Source organism: Chaetodon trifascialis, chromosome 20, assembly GCF_039877785.1.
Source record: "Chaetodon trifascialis isolate fChaTrf1 chromosome 20, fChaTrf1.hap1, whole genome shotgun sequence".
In the NCBI taxonomy this organism is placed as follows: domain Eukaryota; kingdom Metazoa; phylum Chordata; class Actinopteri; order Chaetodontiformes; family Chaetodontidae; genus Chaetodon; species Chaetodon trifascialis.
In genome coordinates this window covers 14944731-14968461 of record NC_092075.1, presented here as the reverse complement: position 1 = coordinate 14968461, position 23731 = coordinate 14944731, and the positions used below count along the sequence as shown (strand labels likewise).

General features: G+C 42.8%; 4 protein-coding genes across 5 annotated transcripts; 1 reads left to right on the top strand and 3 right to left on the bottom strand.

Annotated features, from left to right (window-relative positions):
• The first annotated feature begins 138 nt into the window (after positions 1-138).
• katnal2 (katanin p60 subunit A-like 2) lies at positions 139-5966 on the top strand. The gene is made up of 16 exons (XM_070989132.1): positions 139-286; positions 881-951; positions 1309-1475; positions 1609-1645; positions 1759-1855; positions 1955-2053; positions 2367-2438; positions 2607-2684; positions 3130-3228; positions 4015-4078; positions 4167-4285; positions 4395-4486; positions 4738-4848; positions 4972-5134; positions 5340-5442; positions 5525-5966. Exons 1-16 carry the CDS (start codon positions 233-235, stop codon positions 5662-5664), a joined length of 1566 nt encoding a protein of 521 aa, XP_070845233.1. The 5' UTR covers positions 139-232; the 3' UTR covers positions 5665-5966.
• hdhd2 (haloacid dehalogenase-like hydrolase domain containing 2) lies at positions 5882-9453 on the bottom strand. Of its 2 annotated transcripts, none has more exons than XM_070989134.1 (9): positions 9393-9443; positions 8176-8285; positions 7856-7958; positions 7649-7754; positions 7242-7326; positions 6856-7021; positions 6628-6678; positions 6407-6470; positions 5882-6267 (listed from the first exon to the last, which is right to left on the bottom strand). In XM_070989134.1, the coding sequence occupies exons 2-9, from the start codon at positions 8274-8276 to the stop codon at positions 6164-6166; spliced, it is 780 nt and encodes a 259-aa protein (XP_070845235.1). In that variant the 5' UTR covers positions 8277-8285; positions 9393-9443; the 3' UTR covers positions 5882-6163. The 2 variants fall into 2 exon arrangements, with proteins under 2 accessions (XP_070845235.1, XP_070845234.1); XM_070989133.1 differs by having other exon boundaries at positions 6144-6267; positions 8421-9453.
• Positions 9454-9577: 124 nt separating this feature from the next.
• ier3ip1 (immediate early response 3 interacting protein 1) lies at positions 9578-12070 on the bottom strand. Its single transcript, XM_070989135.1, has 3 exons — positions 11916-12070; positions 11578-11679; positions 9578-11323 (listed from the first exon to the last, which is right to left on the bottom strand). The coding sequence occupies exons 1-3, from the start codon at positions 12004-12006 to the stop codon at positions 11268-11270; spliced, it is 249 nt and encodes an 82-aa protein (XP_070845236.1). The 5' UTR covers positions 12007-12070; the 3' UTR covers positions 9578-11267.
• Positions 12071-12733: 663 nt separating this feature from the next.
• Positions 12734-22943, bottom strand: skor2 (SKI family transcriptional corepressor 2). The gene is made up of 8 exons (XM_070988981.1): positions 20943-22943; positions 20201-20264; positions 19381-19458; positions 16965-17030; positions 16746-16844; positions 16444-16511; positions 15119-15182; positions 12734-14684 (listed from the first exon to the last, which is right to left on the bottom strand). The coding sequence occupies exons 1-7, from the start codon at positions 22923-22925 to the stop codon at positions 15126-15128; spliced, it is 2415 nt and encodes an 804-aa protein (XP_070845082.1). The 5' UTR covers positions 22926-22943; the 3' UTR covers positions 12734-14684; positions 15119-15125.
• Positions 22944-23731: the final 788 nt, after the last annotated feature.

The window sequence follows — 23731 nt, the reverse complement described above, 5'->3', positions numbered from 1 at the left end:
TATAATTTCAATAGTTCTGTGGCGCTGTTATTGTTTAGCAGTATTTTGTTCCTTTTCAGTGTAGTATTGTAGTATTTACACACCAAAGACGTCATAGCAACGTTTCACCTGTGTGTACGGCAGCCCGGAGGGGAAAGTATTCAGACCCCGCATTAAAACACGGCGAAGGAACTTCACAAACGTCTGACTGAACACCAGATTTGACTTTGGGTCTCAGTAACTGTACAGAATCATGATGGAGCTTTCATATCAGTCTATGAAAATCGCCCATCAAGCGCGGGAGGCGGTGAGTGAAAAAGTTTAGTTTTTTGCGTGTGTCGCAACTGTTGGCCGGCTAACAACTTTAAGCTAACTAACAATGACACCTGGGAGAGGGGCATGTGACGTTTCCTCTGCTTGTGGCCTAATTAATTGCCATAGATGGCACGTGACGTTACGCTGAGTATAACACGTATTCAGGGCTAGGTTACTGTATTTTAGACATATATTATGCAGAAAATAGCCGCTAAAACGTCGCAATTAAACGTGAAGCAGTTAGCCGTCGAGCTAATGAGGCTAGCTTTGCATGCAGCAGAGCCACAATTATTCGGCGTCAGCTGGTTGCCTGGATACTCAAGCAGAGGCTGGGCGTCACTTATGGCGCTCTGTCGCCCTCTACTGGGACTTTGTGTCCTCACATCCCAATGTGTCTGTATGATCTCCGCTATGACGGTCTCCATAATAATTGTGTAATACTTTTAAACTATGATATCCTCTAAAAAAAAGTCCATTGTACCTGTGTTTTTCTAAACAAAACACAGATAATAGTAATAATAGATAATGCAGCAGTTGCGTTTGAGCAGCTCCTGAGTCTCAAGGTTTGTGTGCTGCTGTCCAACAGGATGAGCTGAGGACCGAGACGAGGAGGAAGAGCCTCCTCATCCTCATTTACCAACACCTGCTGGGGCAAGGGTCAGTATGAATGATGAGCATTGGCCTTCAGGTGGTCTTACCTGGAGTTTCTTAAAGCAGGTAAAGGGTAAAAGTGCAGGGTGGGTTTTGATTGCTGCAGGTATGTGAGTAACAGCAGTATAAAGGCTGTGCCAATTTATACTGTGTCTATAGACACACAAGCCTGCAAAGTGTGTGTGTGTGTGTGTCTGTCTGTGCAGAATATGTCTGACATCGGCTGCATGCAATTCATCACCTAAACACATCAAAACCAAGTCATAGCAGACATAGTTGACCTTGTTTGTGTTACTTGGTGATCTTCCCAACGTGCATGCACATGTGCAAACTCTCGTGTTTGTGTTTGTGTCCGTCCACCAGCTACGTAGCTGCAGCGGTGGCCTTGGACCAGGAGACTAATGGAGGTGTGAGGAGGTTCGAGGTTTGCGATAACATCGATCTGGAGATGGTGCTGATGGAGTACGAGAGCTATCACTACGTCAAGTTCCAGAAATATCCCAAACTCATCAGGAGGGCAGCAGAAGCAGGTATACGACCACTGAGCAGACCACATCTGCAGCTCGATGGGATAAGCGCTGCAGTTAAATGGTGAATTATTGGAATGTACTCAGTCAAACTCAGTCGGTAATTCATATTTTCTGTTGTTTCTTTTATGTCAAGGTGAAAACAGATATGCAAGAAGTGGTGGAGTGAAGAGGCGAGTCTCTCCAACTCTCACATTTCATAAACATTTCATGTTCAGGACAGAATTTTTTTAAAAAAAAAGACAACATCTAGCAATGATCTATGTCCTCTGTGTCTCCTCCTCAGGAGTCCCTGTTCAGCTGTAAAGCCTCTCCCCAAAATCAACCCGTCCCAGAGCCCGCAGTCTGGAAACGGAGCCAAGAGGACAGCCTCGCATACAAATGTACAACGTTAAACACGAGACATCGCAAACACCAAGAGCAGAGTGTTGAAGTAAGAGGGGATCGCTCTGACATCCCGACGACTGTGTTTCATTTTCCAGGAGAACGGCTCTTCTGCTCCTCCAGAGTCGTCAGAGTTTGGTCTCAACGTCTCCTCCCTAAGAAATGGAGCATCCGGAGACGCAGCAGCGAACAGAAAGGTACCGGGGAACTTCAGCCATTATCAGCCCTCATCCAAGAACACGAGAAATGAACATCAAATCCCATCATCCAGTCTCCATCGATGTCATCTGTGATGATTTCACACAAATGATCTCCCAGCTTCTCTAATATGTTTATTTGTTTATTTTTGTTTTTGAGTTCACTCTCTCATAAAAACAAGGGATCGTCACTACCTAATCCTGCACCTGTGTGTGAACAGCAGACACAGTCAAGTCCCTCATGAATACAAAGCATACACATAGACTGATAAATATGTTCACACCCTCATAAAATTTGTGTTGCCTATCTCAGGGCCAGATGACTGACAGCAAAGGTTCAAGCCATGATGCTGTCAAAGGAGCTGGCAGTGACTCAGACCACATGGTAATGATACTGGAGCCTCTGAGCAACACTGAGGACATAAAAATCTCCTTTTTTTTCAGTATTTCTTCCGGTATTTGACTGGCACACAGTGCATGAGAGCAAACATCAGTAAATCAACTAATAGCACCACACTACTCATGATGATGATCGTACACTGTGTTGTCGCAGGAACGACTGCTGAAGCCCCTCAGTGGCTTTTCTGGACTGAGCGGTGAGATGAGACAACTGGCTGCAATCATCAGCAGGGTACTTCACACACACACACACACACACACACACACACACACACACACACACACACACACACACACACACACACACACACTACAAATTACATTACACTGACAAACAAGAAGCACACGTGCTGAAAAACAAATATGTAGTGGGAGCTGATTTTCTCTGAGCAGAATGTGAAATTATGCTTAAAGTGATTTATGTGATACCAAATGTGTCCACTGGAGAGCAGTGAAGAGCTGCGTTGTGAATGAATTGATCTGTTGTATTAATGAAGGCCCAGGTTCTATCTGTTTCCCTTATCTGATGTTTCATTCTAAAGGACACCTATTTACGCAGGCCTAATGGCACCAGGATGTGTGTGTATATGTGTGTGTGTGTGTGTGTATTTCCAGCTGATCTCTTCCACATACATTCCTCACTCTGCCTGTTTGTGTGTGTGTGTTCACCCTGAAAGGACATCTATTTGCACAACCCCAATGTGCGGTGGGAGGACATCATCGGCCTGGAGGACGCAAAGCGATTAGTCAAAGAGGCCGTCGTCTATCCCATCAAGGTGCGGCCGCCACTCGGGCACGCTGGTATTTCAGCTCCGGTCGCCCGTCTTCGATTCTGAATACATCTCCCTTAAAGGGCTTAAAGAGAAGGAGGGCGGCGGGGTCAGGCCAGTCTGTTAGGATGACATTTAATCTATATCTGGGATAATATGGTAACACACACATGCACAGACGGATAGACAGACAGGGAGGAAGGAACACACACATGCTACACAGCCACATTCTCAACATACAGAGATTGCACATACAAATAAAAGCTGCCACATAGACACATTAGTAGAGGACACACACACACACACACACACACACAGAAGATGCATATACACTTCTATCATCATCACCTGGACCCCTCTCCTGGGTATGATGACAACAAATCAGGTTGTCTGCATCCTCTTGACATTTACAGACGGAGATGAGGACTGATGTGTCTCTCCTCTCCTCTGCCGGCCTGTTTTATTGAATAACGCCTTCCCACAATCCCCAACTTCTGCCTCCATTATTATTCATTCTCTGGGGTATAAGGTCAGTTTGGTGATTTGACTCTGCCTCTGTTTGCCACCTAAAATTCAGACTGATTTGCAGTATGTGGTATTTGCAGCACTGACTCAGCCACCAATGCAAACAAATCGGTTTTCTTTTCACCCAGCGCAGCTTCTGATTGGTCCGCTGACAATGGAAATGCGTGTTCTGTTGGTGGAAGAATATGTTGGTAGATGTAGAATGTTCTTATAAAGAATTTTGATGTGATTTGCTAAAGGTTTTTTGGTGCTGTTCATATTTGACAGTACCCCCAGCTGTTCACAGGCATCCTGTCTCCGTGGAAGGGCTTGCTGCTCTACGGCCCCCCTGGTAAGACCTCCAGTGCTGTAAACCTTTGTCAGGATTGCTGATGAAAGAGAAACTTAATCAGTTGCCGACATGCACCTCTTTTGACCAGGTACAGGTAAGACGCTGCTGGCAAAGGCCTTGGCTACAGAGTGCAAGACGACCTTCTTCAACATCTCAGCCTCCAGCATCGTCAGCAAGTGGAGAGGAGACTCTGAGAAACTGGTAAAGGTAGGTCGTTCATCACACACAGCAGATCAAACACAACGCACACTGTCTCCCATGCTTTGCAGGTTTATGGTTTGGATTCGTGTAATTCTGTGTATCTATACGTCTGCAGGTGCTGTTTGAGCTGGCCAGGTACCACGCCCCATCCACCATCTTCCTGGATGAACTGGAGTCAGTGATGAGCCAGAGAGGAACCAGCATGGGGTGAGCTGAACCACAAAGAGCGGGAAATGGAAATGTTGTTCCCCAGTGCTGAAGGTTGTGGGTTCACCCCCCGCAATAGGCTGGAAGGCTTCAGGTGAACATAGTGTCCTTGGACTAGACAATCTGTCCACAGACAGCGCCTGCAAAAGTACTGAAAAACGCCTCAGTGGTCATTCCTGCTACAGTAAGTGTAATGTAGTGATGTCACTTTAAAGAGCATTGAATGACAACAGACTGATGTCTATTTCCAGAGGAGAGCATGAGGGGAGCCGCAGGATGAAGACTGAGCTGCTGGTTCAGATGGACGGTCTGGCGAGGTCAGAGGATCTGGTGTTTGTCCTGGCGGCCTCCAACCTGCCTTGGTAATACTTAAACACAAACACGGACCACATACATACCGCGTATAGAAACCTCAACGGACATTAGTTTATCTTTGAAAAGTAGGAGTGAGCTGCTGGATTTGTAACTTCCTGCTCTTGTCTCAGGGAACTGGACCATGCCATGCTGAGGAGGTTAGAGAAGAGGATTCTCGTCAGTCTCCCCTCCTCGCCGGCTCGCCAAGCCATGATCTCTCATTGGCTGCCTCCCCTTAGCTCCACAGGAGGGGTGGAGCTACACACTGCGCTGGACTATGAAACTCTGGCAAAGGTGTGTTACAGTTAAAACAGTTAAGGAAGTGTTTAATCGTTTGTCTACTTCACATTTTCTTTGCAGAGTGTATATTCAGAATTGTTTGGGGTGACATGAAAATCAGTTGACTGGAAAAAATGTGTTCAGTCGTGCGTTGCCTGTCATGTCATGAGAGGAGAGAGTGTACCGTACAGTCTCAACACAGTCTGTGTGTGTGTCTCAGGGGATGGAGGGTTACTCAGGCTCTGATATAAGACTGGTCTGTAAGGAGGCCGCCATGAGACCAGTCCGCAAGATCTTTGATGCTCTGGAGTCGCATCGGGAAGGTAGGCCAACACACAGCAGCCATGTTTCTGTCAAGTGTCCCTGAATGAAACGCTGCAGCCTCACTGGGATTCTCTTTCCCAGGAGACACTGCCATGCCCGCCATCCAGCTGGAAACTGTGACGACGGCTGACTTCCTGGAAGTCATCGAGCACACCAAACCCTCGGCCCGTAACCTGATGGACAGATACGCAGCCTGGGAGAGCGAGTACGAGTCTGTCTGACACACCAGAACATTTGAACACAACAAAAAAGACTTTCATACCAACAGCGTTATCATAACAAACTGACCTGCCCACAGCAGAATTATGCTCTTTATCAGCGTACACACGCTGAAATTTTCTTACAAAAACAAACTCATCATTACTTTAGCTTAGTACGTTTGATAAAATTAAGCTGAAGTACAAATCACCACGCACAGTGGACTAACAAACAACAGTTACCAGCTGAGTATTTTTTATTTTAAGTTATATTTCTACATTATTACACTGTATATATTGAGAAGACATTTGTTGTTGTGGCAGCAGCTGGTGGCTGCTTCTGAAATGAATGCTTACTTTTACTTTTTAGCATTCTGGACATATAGAGAGAAATTGGTCCCACACTCAAACAGACATATTTGTGTGAATGTATCTTTAGGGACAATCACTCAGGCTTATGTCTACAGCAGTGATAACTGGAGTCTTTTATGTGCAAATGAAAGGTTCTGTTGGCACTAATAGCTTATAGCAGGTTCTTCAGGATGTGCTCCACAGCGTCTGGGAAACTGTCGCATGTCAGGTGGGGAGGAGGGTTGATTTTCGCCTCATCCCCTTCCCTGTATTTACCTGAGAGAAGGCAGAATGCCATTAACCACAAAAGCAGTCAGTGAAGTCTATGTGGAGACAGGAAAAGAGAGGACTGGGAGAATAAGAGAAACTGGTGGAGGAATGAGAATAAACTGGAGGAAGAGTTTTTTTTTCTTACCTGTTTTGACCAGAATTCCTAACATTCCTGCGTCCTGAGCCCCGCCCACATCGTCTCTGGCGTCCTATGAGAAAAAAGCAACACACATTTTGGGTGGAAGTTCCAACAGAAAACGAGACGATAATATTGTCTAAATGAATATTGTATGATATTTAAAAGAAGTGCATATTTGGAGTGAACAGTCTCAGATTTGGTTCCCATCGACAGCACAACATACTTACATCTCCTATCATGACCGCTTCATTCGGGCTGCATCCTATATCAGACAGAGCCTATTTGAAGGAAACAACCAAACGAAAATGAGACTCTAAAGTTGGTCTAGCGTATCATAAGGTGGATTTCAGTCAATTAAAATTGAGATTTCAAGTAAAAATATGATTTAAATGTTCGTGTGTCTTCTCATCCTTGGTTGAGAAAAAAAAGGTGGAAACATAATATCACATTCTAACCTGTGTGAAAAACGCCTTCTCCGGCTTCCCAACCACAGCAGCCTTACAGTCTGCGGCGTACTCAAGTCCCGTCACGAAGGGCCCGGGGCCAAGGGCCAAACCATCCTTACGTTTGTAGTAGCGAGCCTTGTGGATGGCGATGAGAGGAGCTCCATCCAGAATCATTCTGCGGAGAAATACACGTGATTAACGGGCTGCACTTTGCAACCCTATTTACACATAATGGTTTTTTGGAATCAGAGTGTTACTTGTAAAAAAAAAAATACTCTTGCACTATTGCACAGTAAGGGAAAACAAATCAAACCTGTCCGCACACCTTGTCAGTGGCTGAAACTCAAATGTTCTTTGACTGGCTGAAGAATGTGTCTAATGAATGAGTTTCACACCTGAAAGCCTTATTGAGTGTTTGGTAGTTGAAGTGATCGGGAGCGAGTCCGATGACGACAGCGTTCGGCTCTGACGTGTCGATGCCTGGAGACAGAAAGACGGTTAATGTATAGTAGGATTAGTTTATCAGCTTAATCTTAATGTGATCATTCATTGAGTGCAAACGCCTTCAGACTCACAAAGGTAAAGAGTTGTTGTGTCACAAGTTACCAATCAGGGCTCTCATCACTTGGAAATTAGCCACTATTTTTGACAGTTTGGTAACAATAATTCTGTCACACTTAAGTCAACTTACTGAAGAACTTCCCTTTACTTGAACCCTCTTCACAGAGAGGTCAGAGGTCAAGATCAGCTACAACAGCAGTTCAAAGCTGGGTGTCTCACACACATACTCACAGCTCCGTACCAGTGAAGTCTTCCAGCGCGCCGTCGTCCACCAGCAGCAGCGGCCTGTGTTGCTTCTGCTCTAACAAACTCCTCGCTGCACTCAGAGAGGTGAAGATCTCTTTTTCCTGCAGAGTGACGCACCTGTTTCTCTTAATGTCGCCCATTTTCAACTGAACATGACAGTAGAAGCATCGGGACTACTTGGATTTTGGCTTGGCTGTTTTACCTGGAGCTCGAAGTTGAGATGCTGCAGTCGCTCTAGTAAGTTCCTCTTGCTTTCCTTTGTCGTGTTGGTCACGAACTTCACAGCGACAGATGCCTGCCGTAACCTGACGGCGCCAAAACAGAAATGTCTTGCAGTTCAAAGCACATTTAGAATTCCTAGGAATTTATAATAACAAAATGAAGATGGAGAAATGTGTGCATCAAAGGACTGTCAGCTGCATTTTTTTGCATCTCCTACCTACACGAGTGTGCAGCAGTGCTGTAGTTTGCAACATTCATTTCAGTTTCACGCCTGTCCCTGGTTTGGGGGTTGTGTCCTACCTGTTCAGGGCATCCTGCGCCCCAGGCACCGCCGTGTCTTCTATATGCAGAGTTCCACTCAGGTCGATGAGCACAGCCTTCAGAGCCCGTCTGCCCGCCATGCCGGAGACCTGCAGAGGAGGACGGACGGTGAACCATCACAAAAACAGTGGTGGACAATTGATAGTCACTACTGTGAGATAACAGATTTGTCTCCTGTTTATAGATTTTATATAATTTGCTTGTATAAAAATAGCATTAATCACCCTCCTTGCCATTTGGTTTGTGACGTTCTACCTTCACAAAGGATGTTTTCAACAGGTTTCAGTCCTCACCCAAACCTACAGCCACCAAGTAGGCTGCTCCATAAGAGCTGTGTGGAGTGCAGTCTCTGATTCTGGTCATCCAACCTGCCAAATATGACCAAGGTCCGCTGTAAACGGAGCTTTGCTCAGTTTAAAAAAAGCTTATTCTGCCATAATAATGTATTATTTTTGAGATTATATGTTCATAATCATAATTCAGATTGGTCGTGGCAGAATTTATCAGATTATTGCGTTGCTCAAACCTGCATCAGGACAAATTGAGAGGATTATTGACCAGTTCGGCCTGAGAATTTATGACTTCCTGCCTGGAATACAGATTTTGGGATTGTATTTTATGGCTGTGTGATCCCCTATTATTTAGACATGCTTGGATTTCTGTCATGTAGTTATCAATGCGAGGGTACAATTAATGCTCTTAATGCCCACCCAAAATAGCTTACACACACACACACAGCCTGTAGGTCACGAGTCTATTGAATTTAGCTCTAATGATATTAGGGTACTGTGTTGTGAGAACAATGCCAAGCAGAGAATAACCTTATGTTATTGTGTTTATGCATGTGGTTCTATAATATTGATTTTTTGCCGTTACTGAAATTTGTAAATTTTTAATAACCGACTGTAACACCAAACTCTAACAACTACGTGTATAGATTAAAAACAAAAACAAAACTATTGCACTAAGTTACGTTCTACTGTTAGTAAGTTAGTCTGAAAACCTCCTTCACTATCATCACTGGACCAGCATGGATGCTAAAAGCTAAAGTGGCATTCACTCAGTCCTAGCTTTTAATTTCTACGCATTCAGCGACTTCTTTACTGATATAAAATACTGCGGTTTTAATAGCAAAATCAACACAATCACTGAATAAAGTTCACATATTTAGAAAGTCAGCAAATAGCGCACTTAACCTTTAGCAACAACAGCTCCTTCTACTTCCTGTCGACGTTTTCTTCTTCGCTGGTTAAAGCTGGGTTTTATTCTCGATGAACTCACTGCCGCCCCTATAGCTCAAAAACCATAACTGCTTCTACTCTTTTTGAAATTATTGTATGTATTTTGTTTGTTGCCCCTTTTAGGATTTTTTTTTTTTTTTATATATATATCAGTGTCGTTTTGATATCACTGTCTTCTTCAATAGTACTTTATTTCCAATTTATATGTTATAATCTGATAAGAGGGTTATCCTTAACCACGTAATCACTCATTAGAATAATAATAATAAAAAAGAAACATATGTTTTCCATCCCACTAACAACCAACAGATGTATCGCATTAGCAGGTCTTTTAGGGCATTCAGATAGATTTAATATGGTGGGAGGTATTATCAAAGCGATAATAACCTTCTCTCTGCACGATGCCAGACAACACGGATCAAACCTCCTTTCCATATACATCCAGTGAATAACACTGTCGCTAATGTTGTTTTTTAGTTTTCAGTTTTTGTTTTCACATAAATATTGTGCCACTCATAACTGTGAAAAACATGATGTTGGAGGACTTAGCCCACACTTTAAATATCTAAATCAGCACCATCTTTTAAATCCCTTATTAAAACACTACTAGCTTAAATGTAATGTTTTGTTGATGATTTTATTTGTGTTTTTCTCTCGCTAACCTATTTTATTGAGCGTTTCTTGCTTTTGGTGCTTTCATTGGTCTTTGCTATTTGTGGGAACAAACCTTTGACTCTTTGTTAAGGATGGGGGAAGAATCAATCAATGTCATTTACATGTAACTTTTCAATATTCATTCAAATTCTAACTAAAAGCTATTTTCATTTATCTACATTGTTCTGATGGACAGACTTTTGATTTGACTTTTTTATATACGAATATATTTTTATGTAGATTGTTTTCATACGTCGCTTCATGTATCTAATTTAAAAAAAGCAATTTTATTTCTACTTATCAAATGTATTTCAACAGGAATTACCCGAAAAGCACACATCCTGACCTGTGAAGTGCGCATACACGTTCATGTTCCGTCGCCTGTGATCGCTTACAGATTTCGCTGGGAACTCACAGCTGAACTCGGACTAATCACAGATCAAAGTGGCTTTACTGTGCAAATCTCTCTGATAAACATATGCTTCTAATTCCAGCAGATCCCCTCTCTCCCTCACCCCACCGCTAACGTATTCAGAATTGAAACTACAGTAGTGTTAATAAAAATGTTTGTGGAGCTTAGCAGAGAGGAAATAGCGACAATTCACAACATATGGGGATTATTAATGAAATGGAGCAGGGATAGAAAAATAAACAATATACATCTGCAGTACATGACAGTTCCCAGGTGTTGCAGGTGTATACAGCGGAAAATAATGTTTAACTGACAACTCTTTAAGTTAAGAAGATGAAAGGTTGCCCAGCACATTACACTGCATTGTAATGAGAAGTCAAACGGAAAAAAACACTTTGTGTAACTTTAATCAAGTCTCCAAAATCCCCATATTTCTTTAAAAAAAAAAAAGCTAGCTATAGCCCTGAATAGAAATGTAATAACATTTAATAAACATTTACATATTGGTCAGCCCAACTGCTGACAAGACTTCTTTAAAAGTTTCTCATTTACAACCACATTATCAAACATATGACACATATCATGAGATCATGGAAACAGATTCCTCTCAGTGCAATGAAAGTGAGGATGGACACGCTCTGTGCAGCACAGTGACGACAGAATCATCATCTAGTGTGGCGTGAAGACTTCAAGATGGTAGTTGTGGTTGTTCCTTGGCAAATGTCTGGTCCTCCAGCTTCATTTTGGCGCTTGGTGTGCTGCTGTCAACCAAACAGTAACAGCAGGACAATGGAAGCCGTATTCACTATTATTAAAGGGACTGTGGAGACAGAAAAGGAAAGAAACTTGCAAATTATCTAATGAAAAACCTGCATCAGTGAGACAAAGGTATGATGGTATAGAGAAAATAGGAGGCACCCAAAAACTCATTCATTGGCATCATTGACAGGAAATATTTAAGTATACCCTGACCTACTAGGTAAGGCATTTAATCAACATTTCCTGTGTGTTTTTTTTTGTTTTTTTTTTTTGTTTTTTTTCCCTGGGACATAAGCAGGAAAGAAACTTTCCAACCTCTCATGACAGTCCGGACTGAGCGGATGAGATTGAGGATCTGGGCTTTGACTCCTGGATCATCCCCAAAACCTCCAACTCCCTGATCAACACCCCAGCCGACTGGAGACAAAAAGGCAGGAAAAGGGAAATTAAAAAAGGGGGGCAAAATGTACATTTCTGTCTAATGAACGAACGTCAATTTTCTGCGTTAAAATCTCCACTCCGTGTACCATCGTTACATAGGCTGCGGACAGTGTAGTGATAATTACCATTAGCTAGCTCCTATTAGCTCGGTAAACGTTCTATTTTAATAAGACGCGTGACGTATGTTGAATAAAACATGTCAGAAGACTTACTCTTGCTGAGAAACCTCTCCTCGTGCAACACAGCGATTGCATTAGTGCACAGGATAGCTGTCTGGATGAGGGAGTACAGTGTAAACGCCATGCTGGCAACTTCTTCTTCTCCTCCTCCTTCCTCCCGTCTTCTTCGTCGCTCACCACTCCCAGAGATGCTCGTGCCGTAAAGAGGAAGCGGAGGTCGTGCAACAGAAGTAAGGGGCGTCGACACGTACGCTTCAAAATGGTCTCGTGAAAGGACTTTTCCTTTTAAAATATGCATCTATTCAAGAATGTGTATTTATTTATTAATCAGGCCATATTTACACATTGTGTGTCCTCCCTTTTTAGTCGATTAATTTTTAATTTCTTTCAGCTTATGAAAAACATTCCCCCCCCCCTTTTTTTTTTAACTTCTTCCGAGAACTGATTAATAATCATAATAACACAACAATTGTGTTGTGGTGGTCATCTGAATTTTACCAGTTCATTTTTTTTTTTTTTTTAAATATCATTTATCTATAAATTCTTCCAGCCAGTAAAACTATTACTGAGCTCTTCTGACACCGCTGCATCACTTTTGTTATCTGTTTTTAATGCACAAATTAAATAATTAATCACCAATATTTTTGTATTATGACATGAATTCAACGCCTTTGCCCTCACAAAGCAACCAAGCCATGTGGTCTGCTCAAATGACTGCTGGTTGTAAAGCTTGTTCACAATCAGTGCTGGGTTTTATCTTTCGTCTGAGAAACTGAGAATGAGTGACCACATCAACCTGACAAAAAACATGATTTCAGTTTTTATATTTATCGTAAATAAGAGAGCTGAAAACAAGCCTCCTTTGGTTTCAAGAGCATCAAATGACCAAAATGGTGAGTGATGTCAGAACATAAAAATTAGGGATTTAGCAAATAGGCCTTGACATGAAACCACATTCTGGTTATTGTATAGACTTTTAATTTACACATAAATAGTAGAGAAACTACAAGAACATATTTAAATACATCTGCATTGACAGTTTATAATGGTAACATTTCTCTTAGTAAATGACAACTTTATCCATTGCTCACTTCATTCTATAAACAAGGTGGCTGAGTTCCCATTTTTATTCTTTCTGACATACACTTGACTGCACCATCATCATCATCATCATTTCTCCTTTTTCTTTTAACATTAGAATAAATAATATGTTCACAGTCAGGGTGTTAAGCCCTAATACTCAAATAAATAAATAAACAAACAAACAAACACATATAGATAGACTGACCGCGAGGCTCAGTATTCTCACGTATGACGTTATACAGTCAGGTGAAATCATTTACAGGTAGATATACAACACTGACAAACTTCAGTCTTTTGTTCCTTGTGGCCTGGACGCTCATTTGGAGAGCAAACAAGTACACAGAATTGGCCTTTAAATGTGTATTCATCATCTGGTGACTTCCCAAACAGATTTAGCTAACGTGGCAATGCTGCCCTGACCTCTGGGTGGAAGTGAAGCCTGGAGGTGGATGGTTAGAAAATCTGGGTGGAGGAGGAAAAAAAGTGCCTTCAGGGTGCCTCCAGCTGTTCGATGCGCTCAGAAATTAACAGTAGAAGAGGTGAAGATGTAGCAACATCTGTACTGAACATAATACTGTAGGTTTTTTTTGTACATTCAGAATTCACTCCCAAATATTCAAACTGTGAGCACAAACTGCTGTGCCGGTGTTCAGTCTGCTGAAAGCATGAATCCGTTTTCCGACACGACCCTGTATTGATACTAATCTATTTGCATCATTAGGTTTTAAAAAAAAAAAAAAAAAAAAAAAAAAAAAACCACCTTACTTCATTTATTTCCACCTCTATTTTGTTCTTCATCTGGCATATTCAAGCTAACAGACCAAACTTGGGTGCATCAAGTCACCACCTATGTCTTCAGCGATGGCTGACCCCTGACCGTGTCGATAATTTGCATTTGGTCAATGAACATAACTGGACATGATGAGCAGAATCCCTTTGGGATCGAATGTTGCCAATAAATAAAGGCTGGTGTGTTTGTTTCTCTTCAGATTCCCCCATATGGTGACACCACGAAAACAACAATAATAACGACAGCAACAATCTTAGTGTGAAGCCCGTCCTCGTCCACAGTCTGGTGTATGTACAGTTGGGCCAGCAGCAGTCAGAGTTGTGAACAGTCTTACTGTATTTATGACTCTGTCCTCTTGCTCTCTATCGTGCAAGAGCTTGGAAAAGTTCAGAACAGCATGACTGCCTTCCTGGTGGTCTTCAACAGCCCTAAAATTCACAAAAGACAAGAAAGGGTGTGGTTGCTTTGGTCCTGGTTGGGTAAAGCTTTGAGTCTGACTGCCAGCGCAGCAATGAGGAGAAAGCAGGAGTCATTCTGTTTCCCTGATGTCGCCAGTTTGCGCCCCTTTCAGTACAGTCAGTTTGAGGGACAAACTGGACCCAGGGAAAACAGAAACAGGGATGAAACATTAACCAGTGTGCTACAACCACAGCAGTACCAACTGGTCCAGATGTGTTCTTATCAGGCAGAGTTTCAGTGCAGGGCTATTAACAGAGGCTGTACTGCAGAGGCAGAAACATCGCTGTCCCAGAGAAATGTAAGAAATGTATGCATGTAATATATAGTGTCATGGTCCTCTCTGTTTGTGTCTCCAGTAGTTCTCTATCAGCTGTTGTGAGACTATTCTTTTTTTATTATTAATTATTCTTGGGACATTCACAGAAATCCAGGCAGCTTCCTCCTCTTGCGTGGGATTTTGTTGACTCAGCCTGTGAACACAACAAATAAAAACCCAATATTAGTGGCATGCTCTGGTTTAGTGTTCCTGAAAGACTGACGCTGGTCTTGATGCTTAAAGTCTGTTCCAGTGGTTCCAGATAGTGTTCAGGGTGAGGCAGTGAAAGCCACTGTGAAGTAAAACTTAACATGCTTTACACTGTCGCAAAAAGTGATGTAATTTAGGACAACCAGTTTCGTTTGCTGGTTAGTGTTTGTTGGTCTGGTTGTAAATGATCAAATTCAGGCTAAATGTGACTTTAAAAAAGTCCTGAAAAACAATCAGTTTTTAAGGCAATTAAACTTGACTTTTTCTAGCTGCTCTATGTTATAAATAACCAAATATCTATATCCTCATGTGACTACTAACTGTGTTGACATTTTCCCAGGAATAAGCTGTATTATTAAATTCATTAAAAATAGTCACCTTTTATCTACTTGTTCAGATGGGAGCTGATCTTCTCTTTTCTGATGATGTTTGCGTAGGGAATCTGGAAAAAAGCAAAGGTCAGAAGCAAAAGTTAGATTAATCCTGAACAAGACTTGGACACATGTGCACACACAGTACATACTGAAGGTTTTTCATATGCTGCACAGCACAGAGCAGCACAGTATATGGTCTTGATATGGCCTGGAAAATGTTAGGATAACCCTCGTAGCTGATCAAATGTCACGTTTCACACCAAATTGTTAGTTTCACTATTTTAAGATACACACATCGCCAAAATAATTTTTCATCAGCCCATAAGCCAGCCAAACAAAACAATCATTTGACTGGTTTTCCATGCAAAATGACCCTTTAAAATAACGTATTATGTGAGTGCAAATACAATTACTTTGCCTCAAAAGCATGTGAAAAGAAGTTATTGTGACTAAAATCAAGATTATATTGAAGGGAAATTAAAAAATCTGAGCAAGATGTGTAAAGTTCAGCTGTGATATTCAATCAAATTCTAAAACATGTTGCAGCAACATAAATCCAAACTTTTGTTGGAGTTCATTTGTATGTCTGTGTGAAATTAATGTGTCATTACTCCCAGACAGATCCATCTGCTGGTTCGAGACGCATTTGTCAATTCTGAGCGTTCCACGCGTGCACGTGCACTTCACTGTGCACGTACACGCCCGCAAATGCCCGTTCAGTCGTCTGACTTTGTGGTTACACGAAGCGGCGCGGCGCTTGCGTGTGTCTTGGTGCAGCGTTCATGATCATGTGCACGCAAGCATGCACAGTTGTTGCATGTGTCAGAAAGCGAAGACAAACGCCGTCTGTCAGGCTGTCTGCCAGCTGCTCGGGTGATTGATGTCGACGGAAAGAGTCGGCAGACGGCTGCAGAGGAGCCGCTCACCCGTGAAAGACAAACCAGATGATTGGCTCTGTCTTTTGATGGACAAATAAGCAACAGCGGAAGTGTCCAGTTGAATCCTATTGAGGGCTTTATTTATTTTTCATTTAACTCCTGTTTTAGTTTGAAGGCGTGGCTTAGGATTTCATATTTGTGTCTGCAGTCTGCCATAGTTGTGGCGATAATTGAGTTATTAATGTCACATTTCCTCATGCGACCGGTCAGTGTTCCTATATTTCACTAAAATGTGCTTCATAGTTAGTCTGAGTTATATTCTCTCTCAAAATCATGACTAAGACTGGTTTTCAAAGCAAACAGTTAGGCTTAAAAGGATGTTTATTTGTCATTTAAAGGCAAATAAATGACATTTATTTTCCAGCACTGATGGTATCATTAGTAGTCTCACCATCTGTAACTGTTGGACCATCTCTTCTCTGTAGGCGAGCTCTCGTTTCATCTGGTCTTGGAAATTATCTGAAATTAGCGAAACAGTCTATGATTAGCCTGAGCAGCATTATCATTTGGAGAAAGTTAGAAAAGGCAGCTGATGAAGGATGGAGACTTAGAAAAACAGGGGAGGAGTGAGGTTGGGTGGCTAGACAGGAACAGAGGAGAAAATAGAAAAGACCTTAAGAAAGACAGAGAAGGGGAAGTCGCCCTTCAGAGTATGAAAAAGGAAAACGAAGTGAGGGGGAAAAAATGACTTACGGAAGACAGGAAATGGTGAGGTGCCCTTCAGAGCGTGAAACTCTTGCTCCAGCCTCCTCCTGAAGTCGATCTGCTCCAGCAGAACCTTCTGGAGCTCCTCTGCAGGAGAAGGAGGACAGATGAAAAAAGGATTGTCCGCTAGAAATAAATGCAGCAAAATACATCTTACACTCTGAATGTTCATTCGCAACCAGCGTGACTCAAATGAGCAATCTTTACCCTTCTCCATGTTCTCAACGTCCTTCTTCAGCGGCACAGGAGAGGCGGCCCCTTGGCTTTGATCACCTGAAAACATGGAGAGATGTGCTATACTTAGTGACAGAGACAGCTACAGCACAGAGAGGCGTCATTCCACTCGATTCTACCACTACATCAGACAGGATATTTCATATGCAACACATATCTGAGGTGCATAATCACACTCCCAGTCTTGTCTGACTGTATCTGTATGTATTCTCTCTTAATTTTTGCCCCCCTCCATCATCATCAGTCTTCAGAGGAGCGCTGTGATTCAGTCTTTGGCCTCAAGATGTCAGTATAAGTTTGTGGTATCAATTTGACAGCACTGTAGATGGAGACTTTTATTGCACTCACTTTGACATGTTCTTTAAGTGTCAGACCATATTGTTTTCTTACAACTTACATTCAGAAATAATAGTAAATTGATTTTTTGGCTCCTAAAACTGAAGTGAAGGTTTGCTGTGCTGCAAAGTAGAAGTTCTAATTCCACCAATTTTCCTCAAAAATGGCAGGCTTTCACGTTACTGTCCTCTCAAACTTTTTATTTTTTGGCAGGAGAATTGTCTTGATTGATACCACTGGCTGCATGAGGCTTGAACAAGCGTAAATTCATGTAAAACATCATAGATTCATTTCATGATGCTTTGTTACTGCTGGAGGAATCTGGAATCTACTTGTTGCTTTAAAACTTCCCTCATCTTCCATCTTTCTTTTCTTTTTTTATTCATCTTCATCGCATGCCGTTTTCAAATTCACCAGCGGGAAAGTCTCTATATTGTTCTGCGTTTATTAATGTGTTTGTGCTAACGTCTGACTTGTGACAATGAGGCATCGTACGCCTTAAATGAAGCGATCCAGCAAACTCGATATGTATATTCTCCTCCAGTCATTTCACATCCTGGCTCCTTAAGCCTCCCTATGCTTCCCTCTCTCTCCCATTTAGAGCAGAGAGAGCTCTCCTCTCCTCTCTCTCCTTTCCTCTCCTCTCCTCTCTCTGTCTCATTTGACAAGCAAATTTGCAGACAGTGCCCGAGGATAACAACCTCGTTTGACAGTCAATTAACCGTGAATAGTCAAAGCCAAGGCGGTTTGCATTACATAAATGGAAAATTAGATTATTTTTTCTCCCTAGAAACAGAGGGAGAGTTTAAAGACAGTGGAGGGGGGTTGGTGGGACTCGGAGGAATCGGGCCTTCTAATCACGTAGAGCTTCCCACCGCCCAGGGAGACGTTTGGCAATCAGGGGAAAGGTGGTCTCATTTAATTTGTTTCGTGTAATTTTTCGAAATACATTATACATTATGCGCAGGGATCATTACGGTGTGTGTGTGTGTAGGGGTTGAGGGAGCGGGGAGGGGGGGGTGAGATATAAATGTTGGCACAGATGTCATAAAGCACTTTTAATGTCTTCCTGACAGATATAAAAAGGCAATAAGCTGTGATCTTTTTCAAACAGGAAAGGGTTTTTTTGCGCTGAGGAAGGAAAAAAAAAAAGAGGCAATTATGTCGACGGCGATATGGGTCTAGGATGGAGATTGCTAGCGCGGCTGCTTATCTCTGAGCTGATGTTTTCTTGTTGAACTATAACGGCCCCCCTAAGAGTAACAGCCCTGGCGACAGCGCCGCTAAAGAGAGCAGCCGCGGCAGAGTGGCGGCAGAGGCGGGTTTCCACTGCTGTTTCATCTCTGTGTATTTATATGAATCCCTTAACTCGCTGTCTGAGAGGAGGAGGAGGAGATGGAGGTGGATGAAGCTGAAGACTGAGGAGCTTTAAGTATTCCGAGTCTCATCTGTGTAATAAGAAAAGATGCCACTGTAGCTCGTGTATGTGAAGTCATATTATTTTCCAAATGAGAGTTTTTTTTTTGTAATCAGCATTGTTTGTTTTATATATGAAAATCTTTACTTAGTATTTTCAACCATACTGTGGGTGCTGAAGGCAGCAGGGAAGGTCAAATGTAACTTTTTAATCCATTATATAATACAAATTCTATAAAATAATGAGTTAGTTTTGCCTTACTTTTCAACATTGATGATTATTTCAATTCCAGACTGCAAACAAATTATTTTTCTGCTTTGTAGATGAATCATTAGAGATTATAACTTGCCTTGGCAAGTATTAATTGTGTTTTATTTCCTGATGTAAACGATTGATCATGATTCAATGTATAGATTCATACAGGCTTCACATGTGCTCTGCGATGTGAGATTCAAATTACACTAGAGTAAAACCAAATGAAGAAATTGAATTAACCTTGCCATTTTAATGATTGTACTTTTGGGAGCACCTAACATGGCATTTTAAAATTCCGCTGTCTTCTCTTCAATCATTAAGCTGTTGTTCACCGTCTACAGCTCCTCCACAACCACAAAAAACCTGAGCGAGTGTTTGTACCTGAGTTTTCCCTCCAGTAGTCGGGCGCTGATGTCTCACTCTCTGGTACAAAGAAACTATTCTGCTCTTTGTTTTCATCTGCGAGAAAATGAGACAGAGAGACAGACAGGAAGGGAGTTTCAGTAAGGCCCATTGGTTGAGCTGGTTATCCGGGCACATGGAGATAACTAAGTGTGTGCATGGTGTGTGTCCTTCGCGTGGATGTGTGTGTTTGTGAGACATTTTCTTCAGCGAAAGGGTCAGAGCTGGAGATGAGAGGAGCAAATGAAACGTCACAGGAATATGAGCCTCGCAGGGACACAGAGACACTATAAAACCACTCACTCAGACACTAAATGAAACAAATATGCTATAATACAACTGACTCAGACGTCTGATGAAACAGATAGTGTGTAACAGTTTGCTGAAATAGGTTGTGTAATGCTGTTGGATGAAATGGTGTAAAAAAACCTGTTCAAACATTTGATGAAACCAAGACGTAGTAAAACAACTGCAGGGAGAAAGATGTTGTGTCAAACAAGCCGTGCAAACAGTATAGCAAGCAAAGCGAATTTTCTACAATATATATGAAAGAGAAAATGGATTTTGATTTTGCAAATGCTAAATAGTGTATGATGCAAGAGAATTATATTTTACAGTTTAAAAAGGGGAATTTCACAAAATTGTACTTTTGATGCGAGCCACCGTACCGTGTTAACTATATTTGTAAGAATTATTTGATCTTTAGTTTAGTGTGGAATCTACGACTTTTTTTAACCTGTGCATCAGAAAATATGGACAAAGGATGTTTAAAAAATAAAATTAAAATGTCTCTGCTCACCAGAAATGCTGGAGTTGTCTTTGGTCGCGTAAGCAGGGAGTCCTTCGTCTCTATTTTTGTGAACCTGCAAACAACATATAGCCAGTTAGGTACCGGTGCCTGTTCAGCTCAATTACAATAGATCAGAACATACGTTCTAGGACAGAGCAATGGCTGTTTGATTTGGATTCTTTAATTTCATGGCTGTTCTTCTTCTTCAACATTGCATTTCTTTTTTATTTCAAGCACCTGCTACATTTTCTAATTCATTTGGATTTTTTTTTTTTTTGGAGCAAAATTTAACTAATTACTTGCAAATGCAATCTCTCTTTTTAGCAGCCAACAGCAGCATCACTTTGCTATGATCTAATTTGGAATATATGGTTAAACCCTTTCCCCCTGAGATGTATTTATAGTATGTTACTCAATCAATGATTTAACTTGGTCTGGTTTAAAAAGGCTGCTCATAACTCTACCTCCCTCCTCCTCCTCCTCCTCTCTCGGAGGCCTGGTTAATGTGGGAGTCGACAGGTTAAAGATTAGACTTGCCCTAACAGGCTGAGGTGACAGAGGGAGAACAAACACACCGTGGCCATTAAACAATCCACACCTGGGCCTATTAGCCAGGATCAGAGTGGGGTGACTGTTTCAATTTCTACAGGGAGGAACCAGCCTATCAATCTGCGTATGCAGATCACATCACTGCCTGACTGCAGCACCATTTAAATAATAATTAGCTAAAGTGGCCTGGGGGGATATTTACGTTTTTGTAAGCTGGGTCCTCTCGGTGGGGTGGGGTAGAGCCGGAGAGAGGCAGGCTGGCAGGAGGGGAGGCGGGCAGGCTGGGGGACTCCTGCTGGATGAGGTTCGAGGAGGAGGGAGGGGAGGTGCTGTTATACACGGTGCCACTCCCTCTCTCCTTCCCCCTCTCCTCTCCAGGATTGTCGCTCAGCGCAGAGAGGTACAGGTTGGTTTGAGTCTGTGACGGCCTGTTTGTAAAGCTTGCGTCCTCCTCCTCATCCTCCTGCTTCGACGACTCCACATCCACCTCCCCCTCCTCCTCACTCTCCACTCCCTCTGCCTCTCCACCGCTTTCGCTTCCGTAGCTACAGCTGCTGCTGGGTGATAGCCGCTGGTGGCGGTCTGACCTGGTGACCACAACCCCAAAATCCTCATCCGTTGCCCCAGAGACTCCTCCACCATTGCTGTGGAGCTTGGCGATGCTTTCAGCATCCTTAATGACGGGGCGGAAGGCTGAACCATAGCTTGGCTTCCTGGTTTGGATGGATGGGGTGTCCAGAAGTTTGAGCCAACCCTCTGATGTCACAGGGCGAAGGTCAGGGGTTACTGTTGTGCACTCTGGGTCAAACAGCGCAGATCTGGGTGTGGTGGCCCCACTGCCAGGGGCCATGGTTGAACTAACACTGTTTCCATTACCAGCCACAGCTCCTGGCTCACTGGGGTCCGAAAGATCCAAAAAGGCCTGTCTAAGAGAGGGGTTGTCTGCCAGGGAAGAGAGGGTGCTGGGCTGAGGCTGGAGGTAGGTGGGGACAGGGATTCCTCCTGCTGCTCTTGGCGGCCAAAACATGCAGAAAGGAGGATAAAAAGTGTCTTTACGCCCAGGCCACAATAGACCCGACAACCCTGCTCCTTTCTGCCCGCCTGAAACATCACTGTCATCTTTTTTCTGCTGGCAGAGGCCAAATGCTGGGAAGGGGTAAGGTGAGGGGAAGAGCGATGTGGGAGGGAACTTCTGCAGCATGCTGAAGCCTTTGCTCGGGACAGGGATGACAGGGTAGCTGCGAGGTGTCTTACGGGGAGACAGACTGCCTCCGTCCAGATCGTCCTCATCTTCATAGCGGGCTCTTTTCTGAGCACCCAGGTCAGGTCCCATCATGTGAGGCACCACCGAACCTGGGAGAGTCTTCATCGAGCCCATGGAGGAACAGTGGGCTGAAGAGGGCAGCGCTCTCTTCCGGCTTCCTCCATTGAACATAGCTTTGACGTCTTCCCATGCGTAAACTAACTCTTCGGCTGGGATTTTGTCGGAGAGTTTGAGGTGCCGTCGCCAAGAGTTAAAGTTGGCAGCATCAGGCTGGGTGTATTTGGCATCTGGCGTGCGGTGGGAATGGAAAATAAACTTATTCGGGGAGAAGTACATGTTGCAGAAGGAGCACTTGATGCATTTGGCCCTGGAGCTGTTGTAGCGTGCCGGGATGAAGTTACCACGGCAACCCCAGGCACACTCATGCGTCACATCGAAGGCAAAGTTGTCGGGCAGTTTGGGCGGCGAGTTCTCTCCCAGGAAGGACTTGCAGAGGCGCTCGGCTTCACGCTTGGTGATCATGCCACAGCGGCGTGATGAGATGGGCATGGCGCCGGCCCGACGAAGAATCTCCAACTGAACTGGAGTGCACTGGACACAGGTGATACCCAGCGCCACGCGCCGATTATGGATCTCATTATAACTGTAGTTCTTGAGGAGTGTGTTGGAAATCTGCGCCAGACAAAGTCTCTCGTTGTTGTCAATGACCAGCGATACAATCGGAACGCCGTACAGGATGACCTGGCCAACCTGGTTGGGCTTGAGCGGTGAGGAGGAAGAGGATGGAGAAGGGGAGGATAGTGAAGAGGATGAGGAGTGGAGATGGCTGGGTCTGGGTGGAGTCAGGGGTTCCTGCTGGTAGGGGGCTGTTGAGCTTGTCATTATGATGTCATTGGAGCTCGAAAGATGGGTCTTGTCCATTCTTGGAGGAAAACTGCTTGTAGAACGACCTGAAGGGAAGAAAGAGAAATCCAGATGTATTGATTTATATCAATCGTAAAAAATCCTTAATGTTGAAGTTTAAACACACACACACACACACACACACACACACACACACACACACATATCCTTTATCTCTGTATTAAAATATAATATAAAAATAAGAATTAATAGTAATTATCTAGATATTTCATATTATGTATTCTAATTTCATTTAATCACATAATTGTGCCCAAAAACTACTCGGAAAAAGAAAAAAAAAAAAAAAAAATCAAACACATTTAAATTAAATGTATCTGATTCCCAATTTATGACAAGTATGTCTAAATTTGGAAATACAACATCAAAAGAGAAGTTTAAAAAAATTCAGAAAAATGCAGTGCAGAAAAATGTTATGCTTAAGTATCATTGTTCTGTGATACTAAGCGTTTGGTTGACAGCAAATACCAAGACAAGAGATGCTTGTTCCATGCAGCTCCTCTGCATTTTAAAAAACATTAAATCAGGAAAGTCAGTCAATTCATTTATTTTTGCTACGATGATAGCTCTCCGTTCATAGCTCTGAAGTAATGAGTGTGTTCGATTGTGTGTGTTTTCAACGGCAGCTGACCACTGATCTAACTGTGAAAGAGGATAATAGCACACTGTTCTAAAATAATTAACAATGAAAGTGCAATATTATCCAGATTTCTCCCCAAACATAAAGGCACAAATTAATGTTTAAATTATGAGTTTTGATATAATAAAATGTCCTTTAAATCTAGAAAATGGTGTAACCCACAAAG

Coding starts and splice junctions, on each gene's coding strand:
- katnal2 (XM_070989132.1), top strand. CDS start 233: ATGATGGAGCTTTCATATCAGTCTATGAAAATCGCCCATCAAGCGCGG. Junction 5,135..5,339: donor ACTATGAAACTCTGGCAAAG/GTGTGTTACAGT, acceptor TGTGTGTCTCAG/GGGATGGAGGGTTACTCAGG. Junction 5,443..5,524: donor TCTGGAGTCGCATCGGGAAG/GTAGGCCAACAC, acceptor TCTCTTTCCCAG/GAGACACTGCCATGCCCGCC.
- hdhd2 (XM_070989133.1), bottom strand. Junction 7,327..7,648: donor CGCGCTGGAAGACTTCACTG/GTACGGAGCTGT, acceptor TTCTGTCTCCAG/GCATCGACACGTCAGAGCCG. Junction 7,022..7,241: donor ACACTCAATAAGGCTTTCAG/GTGTGAAACTCA, acceptor ATTTCTCCGCAG/AATGATTCTGGATGGAGCTC.
- ier3ip1 (XM_070989135.1), bottom strand. CDS start 12,006: ATGGCGTTTACACTGTACTCCCTCATCCAGACAGCTATCCTGTGCACT. Junction 11,680..11,915: donor GGAGAGGTTTCTCAGCAAGA/GTAAGTCTTCTG, acceptor TTTTGTCTCCAG/TCGGCTGGGGTGTTGATCAG. Junction 11,324..11,577: donor AGTCCGGACTGTCATGAGAG/GTTGGAAAGTTT, acceptor CTGTCTCCACAG/TCCCTTTAATAATAGTGAAT.
- skor2 (XM_070988981.1), bottom strand. CDS start 22,925: ATGGACAAGACCCATCTTTCGAGCTCCAATGACATCATAATGACAAGC. Junction 17,031..19,380: donor CTACTGGAGGGAAAACTCAG/GTACAAACACTC, acceptor CCATGTTTTCAG/GTGATCAAAGCCAAGGGGCC. Junction 15,183..16,443: donor TGGTCCAACAGTTACAGATG/GTGAGACTACTA, acceptor GCTTTTTTCCAG/ATTCCCTACGCAAACATCAT.